Source organism: Lutra lutra, chromosome 5, assembly GCF_902655055.1.
Source record: "Lutra lutra chromosome 5, mLutLut1.2, whole genome shotgun sequence".
Taxonomy (NCBI): Eukaryota; Metazoa; Chordata; class Mammalia; order Carnivora; family Mustelidae; genus Lutra; species Lutra lutra.
Genome location: NC_062282.1, coordinates 86852620 through 86875025, shown reverse-complemented (window position 1 = coordinate 86875025; position 22406 = coordinate 86852620). Strand labels below are relative to the sequence as shown.

Genomic DNA, 22406 nt, shown 5'->3' with positions numbered 1-22406 from the left:
ATTTTGAGCTTCCTACTTTGGCTTAGTTCAGAAACTCTGGCTCATTAAAAATGCGTAAGCCTCTAGGAAAGGAAAGCTAAGCTTTATTACTCACATTTCAACCTATGCCTTCTCTTGAGAGCAGGCCTTGATATAGTTAGAGACACAAAAGAGCACTTAGACCCCAGGCTCCAGGGCCAAGGCACAGATTGCTAAGTGAGTAAAGCTAGCATTCAAAAGACATGCAACTGGGGCACCTGGGTGGCTCAGTTAAGGTGGTTAAGCCTCTGTCTTTGGCTCAAGTCATGATCCCAGGGTCCTGGGATTGAGCCCTGCATCAGGTTCTCTGTTCAGTGGGGGGCCTGCTTCCCTCTCTCTCTCTGCCTGCCTCTCTGCCTACTTGTGATCTCTGTCAAATAAATAAATAAAATCTTAAAAAAAAAACATGCAACTTATAAATTGATAAGGGCCTAAGATTTCTGATGCCAAGCAGCAGAAAAACAAATGCTCAATGTAAGAAAAATTATTTTTAGGTTAAATTCCTAAGTGAAGCAAAAACTTCACTATTAAGCAACATTTTGAATAACTGAAGAAATAAAGATAGCCCTTGGAAATAATTGCTTAAAAAAATCACAGAATTAAAAAAAAAAAAGCAAAAATTCCACCAGAACATAACAGATGAAAAAGATGGAAAAAAAAAGCTATGAGATATAGAAAGAATGAAGAAAACTTAGGAAAATTAATCAGAGAAACACTTCCAGGACCAGAAAAGAACTGTCTGCTAAAATACCAAGTACCAGTCAGAATTTAAAAGCCCACTCATGGGGCGCCTGGGTGGCTCAGTCGTTAAGCGTCTGCCTTTGGCTCAGGTCGTGATCCCAGGGTCCTGGGATTGAGTCCCACATTGGGCTCTCTGCTCAGCGGGGAGCCTGCTTCCTCCTCTCTCTCTGCCTGCCTCTCTGCCTGCTTGTGATCTCTGTCTGTCAAATAAATAAATAAAATCTTTAAAAAAATAAAATAAAAGCCCACTCATAAAATTTAAAAGCACCAATATCTTTTGGGATCGATACAATAACACTGAACCTAGAAAGGTAATAATAAGGTGGCAAGAGCCTGCTTCCTCTCCTGGAAGCAAAAACTACAAACTACAGGGTAAACAAATTGCTCAAAAAGAGTATGATGCAAGTTTAAAACAAAAAGGTATGTGGAATAGTTTTGATCAATTTTCATTTCACCGGAACATTTATAATCTTCCCTGGAAAAACAGATAATTGGAAAAATAAGTAAAAAAAAACAAAATCAGACTGTGTTAATTGGTCCATTCAGGAAACAATATTTATGTAATGTAAACCCTGCCTGATGTCCAATTTCAGAATCAACCTATAAATAAAAGAAGACAGACTTTACGGTTATAGAATAGAGTGGATGTTTTAACTCCGGAAATGTAAATGTACAGTTTACAGATAATACAGTATAAAAAGCCATAAAAGAGAAGAGAAAGAGAGCCTTTATCATTACTTCATAAAGTATGTGTCTTAGTCTCTTAAAGTTACCAAGAAAGTGGAGTGACAGAAGTTAAATCTCTACCTATTATAGGGAAAACTAAGAGAAATCTATATTTGGTGAGACAAAAATAAAACACACAATACCAACTACTAGAAATGGTAAAAGGCTATTCAATATGGGATGTGAAATAGCAATTAAGAAAGGGAGACGCAGGAGAATACTGCTTCCTATTATAAACTCTTCTGTGGCATTTTCTAATCATACGAGTACCTGTTACTTTGATATTTTTTAAAGAAATCATTCAAATGTATACCTAGAAATGCAGAAAGTAAGTGAACATAAGAACAGTTTGGTTTGTGGGACGCCTGGGTGGCTCAGTTGGTTAAGCTGCTGCCTTTGGCTCAGGTCATGATCCCAGGGTCCTAGGATCGAGTCCTGCATTGGGCTCCTTGCTTGGCAGGGGGCCTGCTTCTCTTGCTGCCTCTGCCTTCCTCTCTGCCTGCTTGTGTGTACTCTCTCTCTCTCTCTCCCCCTCTCTGGCAAATAAATAAAATCTTAAAAAAAAAAAAAAAAGAACAGTTTGGTTTGTAATGATAGTGGAATTAGGTACAATATTCTTTCCCTTTTTATATTTGAGTCAGTAATGCTGTTATGGTAATTTTACAAATCATGCAAATTCAAAAAATTTTTAAAGGCAATTAGGCCAGCTATGACTGAAAAACTCTTTAAAGAAATGGGAATGGGGGGAACAGATGGTCTGTAAATGCTCGTTGTAAACAAAACAAAAAGGAGGAGAAAATTAAGACACACAGGTATTTTGCAAGTAATGACCCAAACACTTTCCTTCATTTACCCTTCCCCAGAAATGATATTACAGAATACAAGTTAAATATTTCCCTATTTTCATTACTTGAACTTCCCTTTTTTGAGTTGTCTGTTCTTTGTCCATTCTTCTACTGGTATTCCTACATAACCACATATAAAGAACTATACATTGATAATCCATTGTAGTCATAGTAATATTTTTCCTTGTCTGTTGTTTACTCTTTATATAAGCAACTAATCCTTTCGTGCTCAAATCTATTGTTTCATGATTTCTGACCTCTGAGTTACAAGTCAACTCTGATCCCCAATTCAAAGGTTTCATATTTAACTGTATTTTTTTGTAGCTTTTAATTTTTAATAATACATGTGGAATAGACTGTGAATATGGCATGGGGCACACATCTAGTCCTAACAACATATGCTGAACAGACCTTCTCTTTTCCTAAGTGATGTCTCATTTATTAACCAAATTCACATAACAAGACTGATATTGGGGACAGGTTGCCTTGTATTTCTTAAGTTAACAATAACAAACATTCATAATTGATCATTTTTTATCTAATATTTACATCCCACTTGCTTCAGGTCTTAATATTTTGGTTCATTTATTTAATGATTTATTAAGAATTACTTAAACTTAGTATGTCTAGAATGTTAAGATATATACTGGTAAATGAAAAAAGGATTCTCTCAGTCTTAAAATATCAAAATATTAATTATGGCAAGAGTGAACAGTATTGTGTTTTGTTGACAGAGTTTGAGCTGAAGTGTGATTTTCACCATTACATCTGTGTATTAATGTCTATTATATATAAATATTTAAATTATGTAAGACCTTGTTCACTTCATCGGTTTTACAAGACTCAACATTTCAAAATATGGGAAAACTATGATATGTCAACAAAGAAAAATTAAAAGTGTTCTTGGAAAACTAAGGGGGAAATGTGTTTCTTTATTTTCAAGGAAAGTCTGTATAGAATAAAAACAAACATTTGTTATGTCATGGAGTACAGAGCTCACATTGCATTTAACCATTTTCATCACACACCTAATGATCTAAAATCAAAATCACCTTAAAAGGCTTATGTCTTTCACTGTCTGCTATATGAAAATCATGTTACCATGTTTCAGTGACATACTATTGCTTTAAAGTCTCCTTTTAAGTAAAAAATAAGACTCAATAATTTCTAAACAAAAGCTTATAAATCCTACTGCCCATTATAGGATCAATAAACACCACACTCAAATTAAGCATTTAGACATGGAACATGTCTAAAACCCCTGAAGAATACACTAGAAATAAGCAAGACATTTAGAATGCTTTAATCTTTCCAGTTAACACCATTTGTATCAGTAACTGCAATGTTGTAATTTTTAGCATTTCACATAACTAGTCAGTAAGAATTTTTTTTTTTTTAAGGGTGGGAGTAAGAACGGAAGGACAGAAGATACGAGAGTGTCAGGTTTCACACTTTTGTTAAAAACTCAAAATTGAAAACTATTTTCTTCTCTGCATCAAAACTATACCACAAACTTGAAGGATGTTTTAGCTTTAATCCCATGACTCATCATCTACTGGATTGGGAGCTTGTGAAGAAGAAAACCCTGCTGTGTTCAAAGTGCTCTTGCCCTGGTAATTCTTTAAAAAGAAAGAAAGAAAAAAAACATTTAATTTTATGTCATTTCTAAAGTTACATTGCCCAGACTGAGAAAGGGGACTCAAGCCTCCCACCATCTATTCCCCAAATATATAATAAAAGACTTGATTTTAACTAAATTTAATCCATTTGGGGGGAAAAAAAGGCCCACATCAACTTAGGAAGTCTAAATTGCACAAAATATTTCAAGAAAAAGCTTCCTTAAACCAGTATTTGGCAAGTGGAAAAACTGAAAGCTTAAAAAGCATAAATATTTAATGATTAGTATGCTCAATGCTTCTGACTAAAAGTGCTGCTGCCTTTAAAATGACATGTCAAAAAAGGACATGCAATTCATTATCTCTAGTATTTTGACTTACTTAATAATACCATCAGAATTCTAAAACCAAAGAATTCTTATAGAAGTTTTAGAAGAATCCAAATTAGAATTTTAAATGCTAGCAAATTTGGGAAAGGAGGATGTTTGAGCATAAATATTGTTAATTCTGCACTTTTAAGATCAAAAATACATACATACATAAAATTTTAAGAAGTATTAATCTAGATATGAAAAAAATGGTTTCGAGAATTATTGAATGTTATAGTTACTTCACATTTATTAACCACAACATTCACAAAGAGTAACTGGAACCCAGGTTCGGAATTTTTCCCCTCAACCAACCTTTCTAGTGTCAACTGATGCAAACACATTTCCTCTTGCACTACTACCACTGAAGCCAGGAACATATGTACTAAAGGCAATTTCTTCCAACCATGCAGGAACATCCTGTTGGGCCTTTAAAAAAGACATTAATTTCATATACAACATGCATCAAGTCTTAAAGATTGGAACAGTTTACTTATCCTGAATATACATATATATTTAATGTCTACTTTCAGTGATAAGGTATGATTACTATCCATTCAGTTTAAACATTCAAAACTTACATCTGACAGTACTTTCACTAAAGGCTGTGCCAAATGGTTATCTGATTCAGGATCAAAAAAGGAAATAGCTTGGCCAGTATTTCCACAACGACCAGTACGTCCAATTCGATGTACATATTCATCAATGGTAGAAGGAAGATCAAAATTGATAACATGTTGAACATTTTCAATATCCAGCCCCCTGGCAGCTACTGAAGTAGCAACAAGAACTGGACACTTTCCACAGCGAAAATCTCCAAGAGCTTGCTCTCTCTCTCTCTGTTCTCGGTCACTAAAAATAAAAGCAAACATATGTTAGGACAGTTTTTAAGAAAATTATTACAGTGAACCATTAAAGTTCAACATATATATTTATTTTTAATAATAGTAAAAATAGTAGCATTTAATATTACTCTCTACTTCTTACATACCAGGTATATACTAATTCTGTTCAAGCCATCATTTAATTCTCACAGTAATACTTTGAAGTGGAACAGTTTACTAGTGCTTTACACTAGTAAAGCACCAATAAAGTTGTATTAATATGACATTTTTATGCAAGTCAATAAAAAGATGTCTAACATGAGAAAGATTGGATTCTGAAGAAAAACTTAGATCTAAGGATTGGAGAGCCTGAAGGAAGCTCTCTTGAAGAGTTAGCATTCCTCATGATGAGGAGTCTAAGACCTTTAATGTCCACCCTATCACCCAGTTGTTACAAAAACTTAAAATGAAAATAACAGTTTAGGTCTTGAGAATTCTGAATCCTAAACTTAGGATTATATGATGTTAATTATATACATTGATGTTTCTTAACAAATGACAAATACAAGTGTCACCTCCCTACTATGAAAACATATTAATCTACTCACCCATGAATACTTGTTGTTGATATTTTTTCTTGACAAAGAAAAGTAGCAATAAAATCTGCTTTTTTCTTAGTCTCAACAAAAACCATAGTTCTTTCATCACCTATAAGACAATGAAACAGTGATTAACATTCAAACTACAAAATTAGGGCAAGGAAAAAAAGACAGAGTTATTAGTAGGAAATAGTCTCATCCACCACTGTATCCCCAAGACCAAGACCAGGCCTGGTAGGTAATAGAAACTCAAATAATTCCTGAATGAATTAATATCAAAGTTAAAGAATTAAGGACTATTTTTTCAATTTTAGGGACAAAAAAAAAAAAAAAAAAAAAAAAGATAGCTTATCCACTGTCCTCCCAGGCCAATACCAAGGTAGAGACTTAGAGCAAGATAAATGATATCTACCTGCCAACTCTTAGCAGTTCATTTCAGGATCTTCATTTCCTCTCTAGTTAAATAAATGCCTTTGTTCCCTACCTCCCAAGGTAATTCAATCATTCATTCTGCTTTGATTGCCCTAAGGATTTATAAGGCATCCAACACAAGATTGACAAATACTACAACATTCCGTGTTCCAACATTCTCTCTTAATTCAAACCCCTTTATTCCCAAAATTTCATATATCAAGAAAATTAATAAACTTTATCCTAGGGTCTTACAAATCAAAAATATTTATTGGTTAGCTGAAAGTACTTAATTGGTAGAAACTCAAGCATAACCCAGAGATTTTTTCACCTCTTATAAAGAGGATAATTTATAGTAATGGAAAGAAGATTGTATGACTATCCATAATTCCTCTCCTCCATTTCCCTATTAGTTGGCTTCATTTATTCAACAAATATTTAGTGCCTAAGAGATGCCAGTCACTATTCCAGGTGCTGGAAATACTGCAATAAAATAAAGTCCCTGCTTTCATTGTGGAGAGACAAATAATAAGCAAATATTATGCATTAAGTCCTAAAAAGGAAAAAAGAAAAACACAAGGATAGTCTCAAGAGGGTTACTTCAGATGTACCCTAATTAGATGACATCTAAGTAGAAATAAGAATAAAACAATATAGCGAACTTCTCAAATAACTGGGGAAGCACAGTACAAGGCAAAGGGAGGAACAAATATAAATACTCTGAGTTATGGGTGTTCCTGATGTGCTAAAAAGAAAAAAAAACAAACAGAAAAGAGGTACAAAGGCCTTGAAGCAGAAGTGTGCCTGGTGCATGTAAGGAACAGTAATGAATGTCTGGGTGGAGTAGGATGAGCATGAGAGCTTCAGAACATGAAGACAGAGAGGTAATGGTGGTCAAGTCACGGGAAGGACACTAAAAGAAATTCTTTTGAGAAGGGAAGCCCCTGGTTTTTTTTTTTTTTTTTTTTTTAGAATTTCATAGGTCATTTTCGCAAATGCAAAACTCAGGAAGTCTGTTTGCATTCACCAACCAGCTCTTTCCCAGCTCTAACAAAGGAAGCCTCTCCCCCTGCCGCAGGGGTTTTCTGTGCATTTTTCAGGAGGCCCACCAAGGGGTATGATGGAGACTAAAGCCTCCGGATTTCCAGTCCACGCCCCTTAGGGCTGGTGGTGCTGTCCCCAAAGAGGAGGTCGCCTTGCTAAGAGACCCCCGGCAAGATGCCAGGTGGCAGCACGCCATCTTTGTGAAAGTCAACAAGACCACAGCTGCGAGCCATCTAACGAGGCTACGGAAGCCACAGAAGGGAGCAGGGGGCAGGAGGGGGCAGGAACGGCTCTGCTGCAAGCATCCACCTTCTTTGCAGACACGGATCAGTGGCTCTCCTTCCGCCAACTGCCAGGTTCCCCAAACCTTTCTTGGAGAGGAGAAGAGATGCGGACACCCTCCCCCAACAAGGCTGAGACACCTGCTGCTGGGAGCTCCCACCCTTGCCTGGTTGATCCTCTGCTCCCAGCATCTGTCTGTCCCTCTTCAAACTGTACCAGCCACATTGATGCCCAGCTACCCAGTGGTCTTCCTGAGAGGAGACACAGGGGAGAGACTGTCCTACTCTTTCTCCCCCATTTGGGGTCTGTTCCAAAGATCATCCAGGTGCTTGCTCAGAGAAGCTCCACCCTCCACGTGCACCTGCATATGGCAGCCCAAAGAGCTTCCCTGAGCCCCACACTCAGTCAGTAGCAGGGTCCTCCTCATGCTTGGAGTCCATCTCCATGCATAAGTTGAGGGCAACTTGCAAGAATCCTATGGTTGGGAAGAAGAAACCCTTGGCCTTGACCTCAAACACATGGCTTCAGCTCCAAGTGCAGGGAGAGCCCTTGATGATGGGAAATGGGCTGGCCTCCCAGGCATCTGTCACTTCAGCAAGGAGCTTCTGTGATTCCCTAAAGAGGGAAACTCTGGTCACCACCCAAGAACAAGTCCAGGTTCGGGCCATACTAGCCAGTTGGCCACGGAAAAACCCATGAGACATTTCCTTCGACTCAAGGAGGTGCCAAAGAGTTGGGGTTGGCCTCCACGGCATGGGGTTGGCATGCTGAATGAGGCATCAGTCTCTTCTCTTCTCCTAGGCATGGCCACAGAGGTGAGGACAGAGGCAGAATCCACACAGATCACATACATCTTTGTTATTTTAAACAAAGTTTCCAGTGTAAAAACTTGTGGGTTTATTGCATGTATCCCACAGATGATTTATCTTTCTCTTTCCATCCGACCTTCCCCAAGGGCATGGGGTGGCTATTTTGTTAATTTCCAATGCCCAGTCTTTCTAGACGTACGGGGAGGATCTCCACCAATATATAAATACCCCAAATGGTGAGTGTGCGGAAACCCCTTCCCTTCCAAACATGCGTGGCTGGCCCTTGAGGGAAGACATCAATGTCAACCCCCCAGGTGGGTGCTGGTGGCTCGGAACTCAGTTCCGTGTAAATATCAGGTAGGCACGTGGATATGTACCATGTGTGCACACGCGCTTACTAGTGCATGCGTGTGCTCAAGTGCATACACACACACACACACACACACACATACACACACACATGTTGGGTCCTTATAACAAAATTCAAAAGTCCTGTGAGTGAGAGAAAGGAGAGGAGCGTGGGGATCTGAGGATGGGGAGCTGTCTGCTGGCTTCTCCATCCTGCTGTAGGCAATGGATGGTGGTTCCGCAGGAGCTGGAGGGGTCTGTAGCTACACATTTCCATGGAAGGAAGGCTCCCAGCTTCCTGTGCGTCTTCTTGTGCCAGTGGCGGCCCCTGTGGCGTCTGGATCCCCTCCTTCGTATGGCTCAGATTGTTGCTGGGGTCTCCGCCATCTCTTCCAGCCTCTGCCGGATCATGAGCCGGAGCACAGTATACTTGCGCATCAGTTTCTTGACTTCTCGATCTTCTTCCTCTTGGAGCTTCTGAATGAAGCTTTTTAGGACAGGCATCTCAAACTTTATGTACTGGGCCACGTCGTAGGTGATCTCCTGCACCTGGTCCTTCTCCATAAGAAACACTTTGGAGACTTGCTCACACGGTCCCTGGAGGATTCGGGCAACCAGAGGGTAATCGGTGTTCTTCAGCTTCTGTTTCTCACCGCTGGTATGGACCACGTACAAAGCAAACTCCTCTGCGGAATTCTCGATCTTGAATTTGTTGAGCAGCAGCTTCAGGACCTGGGGGGTGGTCATGGTGCTGTTGATGCGGACGTTGGTGACGGAGCCATAGGCTGGCGTGAACACCGATGTCTTGTGGTTGTAGAAATGGCCATTGATGGAGAAGCGGTGGCGTCTGATTCGCCTCTGGTCACCGGGTGTCCTTACGTTGCCACGGCGACGCACCCCAACATCACTGCGTGTGCGCATCAGCTGGGGGGTGTCTTCCTGCAGGGGCTTGAGGCCCCTGGAGTCTGTGGGGCTCGGTGCCTGCTCGCCCTCGGGCGGGGCATCCGCTTCTGAGATCTGAATGTTGGGCATGGTGAGGGGCTTCAGGATGGTGCCCTGCGCCCCCAAGTTACAGCCAGAGTGCCAGGAGGAAGAGGACAGCGGGGGGCGAATACGCTCATTGTCCTCCTGCATCTGTAGACGGATGGGCCGTCGCAGCCCCCAGGATATGTTCAGCAGCCCCTCCACGATGAACTCGTCTTCCTCCTCACGGTGTCGGAGCTGCCAATTCTGGCCTTCATAGTACAAATTGTAGGTCTTCAGATGAAGGAGAAGTTCGTTCTTGGAGATGTATTTATCTTGTCCGCACGGGACGAGGGAGGTTTGGTGACTGTAGTCCATTCTTCTGTTCTCTTTTCATCAGAAGGGGAAACTAGAAACCTGGCCCACGCTGGTTAGTCACGGCCTCTGTCCTCTGGGAGAACCCCGATTCCGGACACCTGCGTCCTGAGTCGGCTGCATCGCCCGCGGAGTTGGAAAGTGGGGGTGCCTCTGCGCGGGGGTGGGGGGGCGTTGCTCCAGCCAGCGCCTGAGTCTGCTAGCCGCGGGCCCGGCTCAAATCCAGCCGGGCGGCGCAGGCGGCGGCCGCGCGATTGGGGGTCGGGCGCCCCGCCCTCCTCGCCTCCCCTCCGCCCCTCCCGCCCTCTATCCCGCCCCCCTGCCTTTATCCGTCCCTACCGCGTCTGATCGGCCTCTCTCCCCGTCTTTCTCTAGCGCTCCATCTCTCCCCCGCCCCTCTTCCCTCGCCTTTCTTCCTCCCCGCGTCTCCCGCCCTCGTCCCCTATCCCCCTCCTCCCCTCCCCCGGGAAGCCCCTGGTTTTGAACAAAGAAGTGACAAGATCTAATGTTTGTTTTATCTGAGGAGCTAATAGATGCTGAATATATTTTGATGGTAAAATTATTTACCACCAAAATTATTTTGCTAACAGACAAGACATATGCAGTTAGAGAAAGAAATGAAGAATGACTCCAAGACTTTGTATCTGAACAACTGGAAAAATGGAACATTAACAAGAGACCTTCAAGAAAAAAAGGCTCAGAGGAAGTACTTCATTAAGTCTCAGGTCTACTAACCAAGCAGAAAAATCAAAATGGCAACTGATTCCCACAGTAATAAGTCAGTTAAATGTTAGTCATTTTTAGAACTAAAAACAAAGAATTCATTTTTTGGTGGAGTAAACACAGTTTGATATAAAGATATGTTAGTAGGCCTTTTTACTTCTTAAAACAAAAAATATATACATTTCACCCAGAATAGTTTTTTGTCAAATACTGTTTAAATCTCAAATCCTTCCTATTTTTAATCTTTATGAAAAAAGGACTATACTGCTACATAATTTACACAGGAAATTGAATCATAAAACCTTTTATAAAAGAAAGCTTTAAAGAAAAAGCAGTAAAAACACACAGATTTAAAAACTTACGCCAAACAATTTTTAAAGTAATTTTTAAAAATTAGTCATTAAAAAAAAATCAAAATCATGAAAAAAAAATAATTATATCAATTTAAGGTACCTATGTTTCGTAGAATTTCAACAAGTTTTTCTCTTTTGGAGTACTGGCCAACTTGGAGAATTGTCTGCTGAACATCTCTACATGCTCCACCCACTTGTCCAACAGCAACAAACAAATAATTCGACTTTAAAAACTCCGCAGCCAACCTTCAAAGACAAAAGATTATTCCTTAACTTATCCTCTTCCATTAATACTCATTATATGCACTGAATTTCTGCAAGTGTTACTTCAATATTAGACTGTAACAACTCTAATAAGGTAAGTAACTATGTCATCCAAGTACTAATTCCAAAGATCAGAATAAAATGTTAAGATTTTATTAAATACTTAACAACTGTTAGTGAAAAACTTTGTGTCAAATTATGGTTACAGGAAGTTCAAGTGATGTGGAGGCCATGTAAAACTATGTAAAATGTATATGTTATATAATAAAAATTATGCTTAAATATCAGACTACAATAAGTAGGAATTTTTGTTAAAAGCTGAAATACAAGCCTAGGGCAAAAACTCTGTTCTTCACAAATACTTTTATGTATATTATTGCTAGGAGTTATTTTCTGATAATATTATTTGTTAAATTACTATACTTTCGACAATTATGAGCAAACCAGATCTTAGGTCAGTGCTTTTCATGTCATAACACATACCAAAAATGGTTAACACTTATAGAGCACAACTGAGTAAAAAAAATCAGACAAGAGGTGAAGGGTCTAGGGGCTGATGCTCACCCCAAAGGTTGAGAGTATCAGCATGTTGACACACACATAACTCACTGACAGCACACAATTAAGGTCTGCTTTAGATCATCCAGAAACATAGTGAGCGGAGAAAGGGAACTGCCAATCAAAGAGCTGAGTTTTTAGGGATTAAGGAGGAGGTCCAAATCTATCATCAGTCCTCCTCTCTCCCATTTAGCAGTCCCTTACTTTCTACATGCCTCCTAAAATATCATGAAAATAGTTCAAACATAGCATTTCCAGAATTTTAATAAATCATTGCTGTTTCTTTCTCCTCACCTGCCCTTACAATAAAAGAAAAAGAAAAGCTTCATTTTGAATCCTTCCTGCCAGAATCAAGCCCCTCTCAACCACAAATTTCAAAACCACCTCAAATTCTTTATTATCCACCATCCTTTTCATTTGCTAAAACATTTAGTGAGTGTCAGGCACACATGGTGCAAGGTACTGGGAGTACAAACATGGATATAATGTTCTCTGCCACTGAGATGCTCACATCAGTAAGATAAACATAGTTATATTAAAAAATAATTACTATATTTTTAGGTAGTTAACATTTTAATATTTGTATAACCACATATTAAACACTTTAATATTTAATATATTTAATATAATATTCTAGTTTTAATAATTAACACCTACTGAATACTTCCCATATTCCCAAAAATGTGCAAAGTGTCTAAAACAGTTTCACAAGTACAATGGCAGGAAATAGATGAAATGATGTGTATTTGGAAGAGCTTTCAAGTTGAAGCCAATAGGAAATAGTTTTTAGTAGACAAGAAATACATGATTTCAAGCAATAAAGTAGCAGGTGAAGCAAAGATTACATCATGTGTGTAGAATCTGAAAGATGGTTAGTCAGTCTGTGGAGATGGGAAGACATGAGAGAGTTTATTTATACATTTTTTGTTTTGTTTTCTTTTTTTTTCTTTTTTTATGTTATGTTAGTCACCATACAGTACATCATTAGTTTTTGATATAGTGTTCCATGATTCACTGTTTACGTATAATACCCAGTGCTCAGTGCAATATGTGCCCTCCTTAATACCCATCACTTGGCTAACACATCCCCCCACTCCCCTCCACTCTAAAACCCTCAGTGTGTTTCTCAAAGTCCATAGTCTCTCATGGTTCATCTCCCTCTCTGATTGGGAGGGTTTATTTTGAATAAATGTCTAAAAAAACCCAGACTTTATTTTGGAATCATTACTAACATAAAATTGAGATTAGAGTCTGGGGAGAAAGGTTAGAAAGCCACTAACAACGAGAAGGAAACTGAAAAGGACTTAAAGTGGGAAACAGAAAAGAAACCAACAGATTTGAAATATTCTAGAGATAACTACCAAAATGAGTATTTTTGAAGGGAGAAAGTTAAAATTGTATGAGGGAGGAATCAATAGTATTCAAAGGATTTTGGTTTAGAAAGACTATGCTGCCAATAAGGAAAACTGGATAGGAAAGAAGGTACTGAAGAATAGCTTCCATTTTGGATATAATGAACATTAGTTACTAGTAAATATTTTAAGAAGAAGTACTCTTGTTTGTTTGTGTTTTTCAAAGATTTTATTTATTTATTTGAGAGAGAGAGAGAGCATGAGCAGGAGGTGAGAGGGTGAAGCATGAGAGGGAGAAGCAGATAACTTGCTGAGCAGGGAGCCGGATGTGGGACTGGATCCCAGGACCCTGAGATCATGACCTAATCTGAAGGCAGACACTTAACTGACTGAGCCACCCAGGTGCCCTAAAGAAGATATTCTAGAAAGTTAAAACCTTAAGTCTGGTGCTCAGGAAAGAGATTAGGGATACAGGTAATAAATTTGGGACAGTTACAGAAGAAAACGTAAGCCACAGAAATGGATGCTGCAATGGTTTAGTGACATGTGCGGCGATAAAAGTGTACTTTCAACACAGTAATGAGCAGCTTATAACATTTGAAAGCAGAGAGTGAAGCAAGTGAGGAGACTTGAGTAATTTAAGACTGTAAGCAACTCATGGTCAGGGCCTCTATTTTGTTTACCATATATCCCCAGGACTTATAATCAAATGTGGCTCATAAAAAGCACTCAACAACTGTTAGTTATGAGAGTATGCATTAGTCATTTTGACTGGCCAATATCCAAATACCTTCCTATTTCAGGGTGAATCAAAAAATAGGCAACAGGGTGGCTGGGTGGCTCAGATGGTTAAGCGACTGCCTTTGGCTCGGGTCATGATCCTGGAGTCCTGGGATTGAGTCCTACCTTGTGCTCCCAGCTCCACGGGGAATCTGCTTCTCCCTCTGACCTTCTCCCCTCTCATGCTGTCTTTCTTACTCCCTCTCTCAAATAAATAAATAAAATCTTTAAAAAAGTAAAGGCAACAGAATATTTAAGTATTTAAGTAGGTAGTTACCTATCCACTATTAACTGCCAAAAATGAAGATGGAAATGCAGATATCACTTTTCAAATTTAAGACACCATTTAATATAAGAAACTACTATTTTATATACTACTAAGAAAAAAAATCCTGATCAAATGTTTTCTTATTTAGACATTTTCCCCCATAAAAAGCTCTTTTTAACCTTACACAGAGACTTTTTAAATCATCTCTTAAGTAAACCAAATCAATAGCCAGTCCTACTATCTGATGACTTTGAAGTGTTTGATCCCATGTAACACTCTATCAGACAAGGAGACCTACTTTACAGCAAAAGAAGTAATGGAGCAGGCCCATAACCATAAGGTTATGATTAGGTCTATAGGTCATATCATACCCCTGAGTAAGGAAAGGGTTAAGATATAGGCAGGGAAAGAAAGGGGGCCCCTGGCTAGGCTCTGAGACTATTCCAGGCAGGCAGAAGCACTAAGACAGAGTGAACAAGGTATAAGGAAACAGACCACCTGGCCCTGGATGTTAGGGAGTATTTTTCTTTGGTGGCTACCAAGTATCACAGAAAATGGCTAAGCCTCAAAGAATTAAGTCATTAAGGGCATTAACAATGGTCCTTGCTCCAACCAAGATGACCAAAGAATCTGAAGGACATAAGTTTCCCAGTCAGTTCTCAATAAAAGACTGCCATTAAAAGCCATCAGTGGCAACCTGTTTGGGACTCCTCCCACTCTAGAGAGCTTTCTCTGTATCCTTACTTAATAAAACTCTATTGTTTTACTCACTCTCCTTTGTCCAGGAGAGTCATTCTTCAACTCTGTCAGATAAGAACCTGACTCTCTCGCTTCACTACAACACTCAGAATCTGTTACCCTGACAGAAAGTGGAACATCCACTTAAAGAACAGCTCACAGGCCAGCTTGGAAGTGTTTCTTTACAAAGACAGCACATCATTCAACATGGCACAGTAACTTTCAATCAGAAATCTTTATATAGTGCACTCAGTCTGAGAGCCAAAGGGTACAAGCAAGAATGGCCCCCTTACCATCACTCCCAGTGACCCACATAGGAAATCTGTGCTTCCCACTCCCCCTCAAGCTATAGGTTCTGCAGATATGGAGGTCTTGGTTCCCAAAAACCAAGAAGCTCTGTCAGAGTCAATACGAGGAGTCTTTAATGAATTACAAGCTAAAGTTGCTTTCTGGTCATTTCAGGCGCCTTGTGGCCAAGGGAGCAGCAAGCAGGAAGAACAGTCACAATTCTAGAAAGGATGTGTCATCCTAATCTGAGAATTCACCAAGCCATATAGTATATAGAGTAAGATATTCAATATGTGTCAATAATTGGTACATGAATTTTCTAAGAAAGGCCCAATTTTCCCAAGCTATATAATTTTGATTTGAAAAGAAGACACAAACATAAAAGTAACTTCATTCAGTAAACTCTTAATAAATCCTAGTTAGCTGCTGTGTAATCACACACATATACACATTTTAACAAAATGTGACACTAATGCAAAGCCAGGTAATAAAGGCAAGAAACAATGAAAAATACAGTAAACTTTTTAGGAACACATCCATTTCTATGTTAAAATCTTAACATTTAAAAAAAAAAAACCTCAAAAGTAATATATTTGCATTGTTCTTCCTTTCATAAAAGCATTTATGCACAAAACAACTATTTTTAAGAAGAAAAAAATGTTACCTTTGAATTTCTTCTGGAAAAGTTGCACTAAACATAAGGGTTTGACGCTGTTCTTTTGATGGCATTCCAGGGCAAGAAATTAACTTCTTCATTTCTGGTCCAAAACCCATATCCAGCATGCGATCAGCTTCATCCAGAACTAAATATTTGACTTGTCTGAGACCAATCTTTAAGAATATTTTTAAGAGTTAGAGCAGAAAATGCATACAAATCAACATATTAAACTAAAACGTTCCTCACAATTCTGACTACTAATTTATTGTTAGCATGAAGATTAGAAATCAATGCATAAAATAATGAGAACTGTTATGCTTAGATAACACTAGTATTGTTTAAATACTGATGAACAATTCCTAACATGTCAGCCACTAGCTATTAGTACTTAAACCTACAGCTATTAAGTACTTAAACCATGGCTACTGTGTGTAAAGAACAGAATTTTTTATTTTATATCATTTTTAAATTTGTATAACCTACATGTGGCTGCCGACTACTGGACTGGACCACTGTAGAGATGTACAGCTTATTATCTGATAAAATCAGTCTTTAACGTAAGGAAAAATTTCCTAACAGGATGACGTATTCAAATGTCTTATAAGGGGTAAATTTAGCTCTAACACTTTAAACTCTTAATGAATTCTCCATTCTCTAATCACTTAGGAACAATTGAGAAACTTCTGTCACCTTCACAGGAATACTTATACTATAAGGAGAAGGAGACATTTTCAAGAAAAACAAATGAATTTGGCATAACCATGTAGGTTGTTTAGTGAGAAATCAAGGTGGATTTCTCTGGATAGTCTAAATAAGTATCCAAAGAAAACTACCTTTATAAAGAAAGACCATGTTTTGAGTAATCCCTTTAGAGAAGAGCCTAAAAAAAAAGCAAAGGAAGTTCATCAAAGTGAGCTTAAAGCACTGACTTACAGATGTGATAAAGTGTTACATGAATACCTAAAGTAAGTACATAAACTTAAATATGTTTTTAAAGGCTCAGAAATTGTAACAATCCCGGTTAACATCATCCTATGCTTAAAAAAAGACAAATGCTAATAACCAGGCTTTCTTTTATGAAGAAAAGATGTCATCATGACTTACATGAAACTAGATAAAAGCATTTACTCCATTTCTCCCAGTGTAGTGGAATATGGGATACAGACTTGAGTCAGATCCAGCTTCTAGCCCTAGCCTATCACTAGAGCTAAGTGAGGGATTTTAAACAGATTACATAATCTCATTCACTGTCTTCTCAAATACAAAATAGGAAATACTATTTATCTACTGTTGGAGTTATTTTAATAATTGTGTAAGAATGCATTCAAAGAGTGGCTCCTGGGTGGCACAGTTAAGTGTCCAACTCTTGGTTTTGGCTCAGGTCATGATGGGCTCAGCACAGATTCTGCTTAAGACTGTCTTTCCCTCTCCCTCTACCCTTCCCACCCCATGCTCACTGTCTCTCTAAAGTAAATAATATACATCTTTAAAAAAAAAAAAAAAGAATGCCTTCAGAGAATCTGATGGGTGCCTAACATAAACAGTACTCTAATAAATCCTTAACTCTTTGCATCATCTTTCCTTTTCCCATTCAAAAGAAATTATATCAATCCACAATTTTATTACCCGTCTAGGGCCTACCTTTTCTTTACCTATGATATCCATCAGTCTTCCAGGAGTAGCACATAATATATTACAACCTTGTACTATTTGTCGAATTGAATGCCCCAACTGGGTTCCCCCATATATAACAACAGCTCTTACACAGGTCCTATTAACAAGAAAAATGGATGTTATTTTCTAGTTATGTGAAAATTATATACTTGTTTCTAATAAGATATTTTAAAAAACCCATAAAGAGAAAACCTAATACATTCGACTACCTGAAAAAAATTAAACTCTTCCTAGGAAGAAGTTGAAAAGCAAATGACAAATGATGGGGAAAAAACCCTGGAATATATCCAATAAAGGGCTCTTTGGGGTGTCTGGGTGGCTCAATGGGTTAAGCCTCTACCTTCAGCTCAGGTCATGATCAGGGTCCTGGGATCAAGCCCCATATCGGGTTCTCTGCTCAGCAGGGAGCCTGCTTGCCCCTCTCTCTCTGCCTGCCTACTTGTGATCTCTCTCTCTGTCAAATAAATAAATAAAATCTTTGGAAAAAAAAAAGGGGGGGGGGCTCTTCAAAAACAATAGTAAACACCAATACCACCTCATAAAAATTGGCCCAAAACTGGGTGCCTGGGTGGCTCAGTGGGTTAAGCCTCTACCTTCAGCTCAGGTCATGATCTCAGAGTCCTGGGATCAAGCCCCGCATCGGGCTCTTTGCTCAGTGGGGAGCCTACTTCCCCCACACACACCCCACTTGCCTCTCTGCCTACTTGAGATCTGTCAAATAAATAAAATCTTTTTTTAAAAATGGCCAAAAACATGAACAAGTGGTTCATAAAAAATACAAAATGGCTTTTAAACATTTTTTAAGGTCAACATTACTGTAAAAATGAAGACAAATGAAGACAAACACATTTTTCCTAAAGTTTAATAATACCATGTTAGCCATTTCACAATTTTAATCTCTTTCACAATTTTAACTCTCTCTTAAAATTTAAAAACTTCTCTCTTGTCCCAATAAATTCACATGTATTAATTTACCCTTCAGATATGTCCCCACAAATGGGGAAAGAAGACTTTATAGTAATATTCACTGCCAGCTTTATTTTTAGTATCAAAAGGCTGAAAACTTATAGTCTAGTCATCCAAAGGGATACTGTACATTCTTAAAAAGAAAAGGGGTACAGTTTCAGATTAGGCATTATCTCCAAAATTTACCATTAAAAAAAATAAGAGTGACAACAGATTACTGTGCTACCATTTGCTGAGAGGAGAATTAAAGTGCATACACGTGCACCAGCTATTTCTCCTCTAATTCATACAAAACTGTTAAGAGTGGGTAACTCTAAAGAGAATTAAATAACTGGGGGGGTTAAGACAACAGGACAATTTTATGTGGGGTTTTTTTTAAGTTTATTTATTTATTTACGTAATCTCTACCCCCAACACGGGGCTCAAATTCATGACTCTGAGATCAAAAGTCATATGCTCAGGTCTCCTGGGTGGCTCAGTCGGTTAGGTGTCCAACTCATAACTTTGGCTCAGGTCATGATCTCATGGGACTTGGAATCAAGCTCTGCATCAGGCTCATACTGAGCATGACACCTCCTTGAGATTCTCTCTCTTTCTAAAGTAAATAAATAAATCTTTTTAAAAAAGAGGGTGTTGCATGTTCTACTGAATGAGCTAGGCAGGTACCCCAAAAACTTTGTTAATTAAATAAACTCATTACTTTAAACAGATTCTTTGTTTTCTCCCATTGCTAGGCCTAAATAAGGTAATACATTAAAAAATTATTTATAACTTACCAAATGCTAAGGATTCAGTAACTTAGTTATTACCATTATTCTTCTAAGTGTACCATAATTTAACCAGTCCTTGAATGACAGACATTTAGATACTTTTTAGTCTTTTGCCACAATGTTACAACAAATTTCCATGTACAAATACTCATTTTGTGCATACACATTATCTGAATTTACCATGCACATGTTTTTGTTTTTAACAAAGAAAATATGTGTTATTTTTTACTTGACTTAAAAGTCTAAAGACAACATAGTACATGGAGACTATTAAAAAAAAAAACTCTGGCCTCAGCAATATATATACCCACTTAAAAAAAAATCTGTTAAGCTTGACATTAGATTTTTTTAATAACCTTGGTTTTTTCTTCTCATTTTAAAATAAACTGATTCAGTGGTGCCTGGGTGGCTCAGTTGGTTGAACATGTGACTCTTGATCTCAGCTCAGGTCTTGATCTCAAGGTCATGAGTTCAGCCCCACTCTGGGCTCTATGCCCAGCATGGAGCCTACTTCAAAAAAATAAAATAAAATAACTCACAGAAAATAAAATGTTAATAATTTCTACATAGAAAGCTCTTAAAAAACCTGCAAAAAAGAACACTAAGATCCTATCAGATAAAGTGGTAAATAACAATGTTTAATTAACACAGGAAAAATTATTAAGTGTTCCAAAAGTAGTTCAACCTCTTAATCAATTTTTTAAAAATGAAGATACCTGTAGTGGTTTTACAATATATAAAAAATTTTCCATTTTCCTTCCCTTTTTCAAATATAGTTCCTAAATCTCTTTTCCCTTAAATGTGTGTAAGGCTGCCTTCATATGTGTGCAACCTATGCAGTCACACAGGGTCCCAAGGTAAAAAGAGCCCTTAGCTTGATTTAATGCTATGCTATATACAGTCTTAAAATTCACAATAATTTTTTAACAAAGGTCCCTGCGTCTTCATTTTGCACTGGTTCCAGAAAATGACATAGCTAGTCCTGAGTATAGGGCAGACTGAGTGCTGAGTGATAAACAAAATATGGCAGAAGTGACTGAGACGGTTTTTAAAAGAGCCTCCTTGCTCTTTCTTGTCCATCACTCTAAGCAAGCCAGATGTCACTTCCTAAGGACAACCAAGGATCCTTATGGGAGCAGTACAGTCAAGCCTTCAGATGACTACAATTGTTGGCTGGTATCTTGCCTGCAGTCTTATAACAGACCTCAAGCCAGAAGGACTCAGCTAAACTGTTCACCAATTCCTTATCCCCAGTAACTATTAGGTAATAGTTACATTTTGAGTAACTAGGTTTTAGGTAATTTGTTAGGCAGCAATCCGTACCAAATGTCAGCAAAACATATAGTGAAACTGGCATTCTCATATACTGCTGATAGAACTGTATATTGGTCAAAGCTTTAAGTATATACCCTTTAACATTAAACTTATAGGGATGCCTGGGTGGCTCAGTTGGTTGAGCGACTGCCTTCAACTCAGGTCATGATCCCGGCCTCCTGGGATCGAGTCCCGCATTGGGTTCCTTGCTTGGCAGGGAGCCTGCTTCTCCCTCTGCCTCTGCTGCCACTCTGCCTGCCTGTGCTCTCCCTCTCTGACAAATAAATAAATAAAATCTTTAAAAACAAACAAACAAACAAAAAAAACATTAAACTTATAAAAACCTACTTTGAGGAAATGCTTAAAACATGAAAATAGAAAATCTTTATTTAAGCAAGCTGTTCATTATAATTTATGGTAGCCCCAAACTAGAAACAACCTAAATGCAAATAGACATAAAATACATGCACATAAACAATTTAAAAATGATTAAAAATTGGGGTGATTATGATATAAGCATTTTCTACATTATAAAGTTGCATGTGAACAGATTATTATGAGGAACACCCTAAGTGCATTAAGCATTCATTTAAAACTACCAGAAAATATACCACCATTATGTTCACTATTTTATCTTTCTACTTCTATTATCATCTGATTTTAATATGCATGTTTTTTAAAAATAAGCGTGTTTCTTTTAAAAATAGAAATTAACAGGGATTCCATAAAGATGATGATGAAAAAGTACACTTCAACCAAGTAACACTAATTATGTGACTGCACTGACTTATTCCCAAAGTAATTGAGAAAAATCTCTGAAGAAAAACTTGTTTTGAGTGGCATTCCAGATGTACATACCCAAAAGAAAACTTTCTGGCTTCCAGGTAGATCTGATTGATCAGTTCTCGAGTTGGTGCTACAATGATGCACTCTGGTTCCTGCAGCTCTTTAAAACGACTGGCTGTTATTCCATCACGCATCATATGTGCCAAAATTGGCAAGAGAAAAGCTGCCTAGAAGTTGAATTACATAATTTACAAATTTATAATATGCCATCCTTCTCCCTGTAGAAAGAAATCTATTCCTTAATCCCTTACAGCTTCTAGATTCTTCTTCCACCTTGCTGGTAAATTTAATATGAGAGAGGAAAACAATTATTTCAGTGAGTTTTTGATAGATATATTTCAGTTATTTAAAAAGCATACCCATGAATTCTAAATAATTAACATAAGCTTATTGAGGGTAATGTACACATAACTTGATGTAAATCAGTGCATATAGCAATTACTCTAAATGAATTCCTTTTGGAGTAGAGCTAAAATTATCACAGGATACATGACAAAAGTGGTACACAAACAACAAAAATTGGGAAATCATTCATTTGGATTACTCACCCTTAGTAAAATTAATGTGGCAAGTAAAATTTTGTGCTAGTTTTCTCATTAAGCAAATCAGACAGTAAAATCTACTTCTAAAACTATGTGTAGGTCATCCATCAGCTGCTATAGTATACAACTCCTTTATTATCCTTTCAATTCTACTACAGAGGCTAATAAAAGTTGAAATAGCATGACCCATAATTCTTTGATTCAGAAAGGATTGGCTTTTAGACTCATCTCAAGGAACTCCATTTAACAGACAGATCCCAAAGGTAAGTTCTAAGACCAACGTGATCTCATCAGAGCTCTTTTAGATAGTGTAACCTGAAGTTACTCCATATTAAAGACAAGG

General features: G+C 38.0%; 2 protein-coding genes across 5 annotated transcripts in view; both read right to left on the bottom strand.

Moving 5' to 3' along the window:
• Nucleotides 1-3253: 3253 nt before the first annotated feature.
• Nucleotides 3254-22406, bottom strand: part of DDX4 (DEAD-box helicase 4) — an 84689-nt gene continuing 65536 nt past the window's right edge. For all 4 annotated transcript variants that reach the window (XM_047731200.1, XM_047731201.1, XM_047731202.1 and 1 more), the window contains 8 exons: nucleotides 21534-21688; nucleotides 17593-17722; nucleotides 15958-16124; nucleotides 11146-11291; nucleotides 5747-5846; nucleotides 4896-5166; nucleotides 4630-4743; nucleotides 3254-3949 (listed from right to left, as the gene is read on the bottom strand). In XM_047731200.1, coding sequence (XP_047587156.1) covers nucleotides 3863-3949; nucleotides 4630-4743; nucleotides 4896-5166; nucleotides 5747-5846; nucleotides 11146-11291; nucleotides 15958-16124; nucleotides 17593-17722; nucleotides 21534-21688 — 1170 coding nt within the window. In that variant the 3' untranslated portion in view covers nucleotides 3254-3862. The remainder of the gene's footprint in view (nucleotides 3950-4629; nucleotides 4744-4895; nucleotides 5167-5746; nucleotides 5847-11145; nucleotides 11292-15957; nucleotides 16125-17592; nucleotides 17723-21533; nucleotides 21689-22406) is intronic.
• Nucleotides 8348-10376, bottom strand: LOC125100773 (ras association domain-containing protein 2-like). The gene is made up of 2 exons (XM_047731204.1): nucleotides 10309-10376; nucleotides 8348-10070 (listed from the first exon to the last, which is right to left on the bottom strand). The coding sequence occupies exon 2, from the start codon at nucleotides 9970-9972 to the stop codon at nucleotides 8992-8994; it is 981 nt and encodes a 326-aa protein (XP_047587160.1). The 5' UTR covers nucleotides 9973-10070; nucleotides 10309-10376; the 3' UTR covers nucleotides 8348-8991.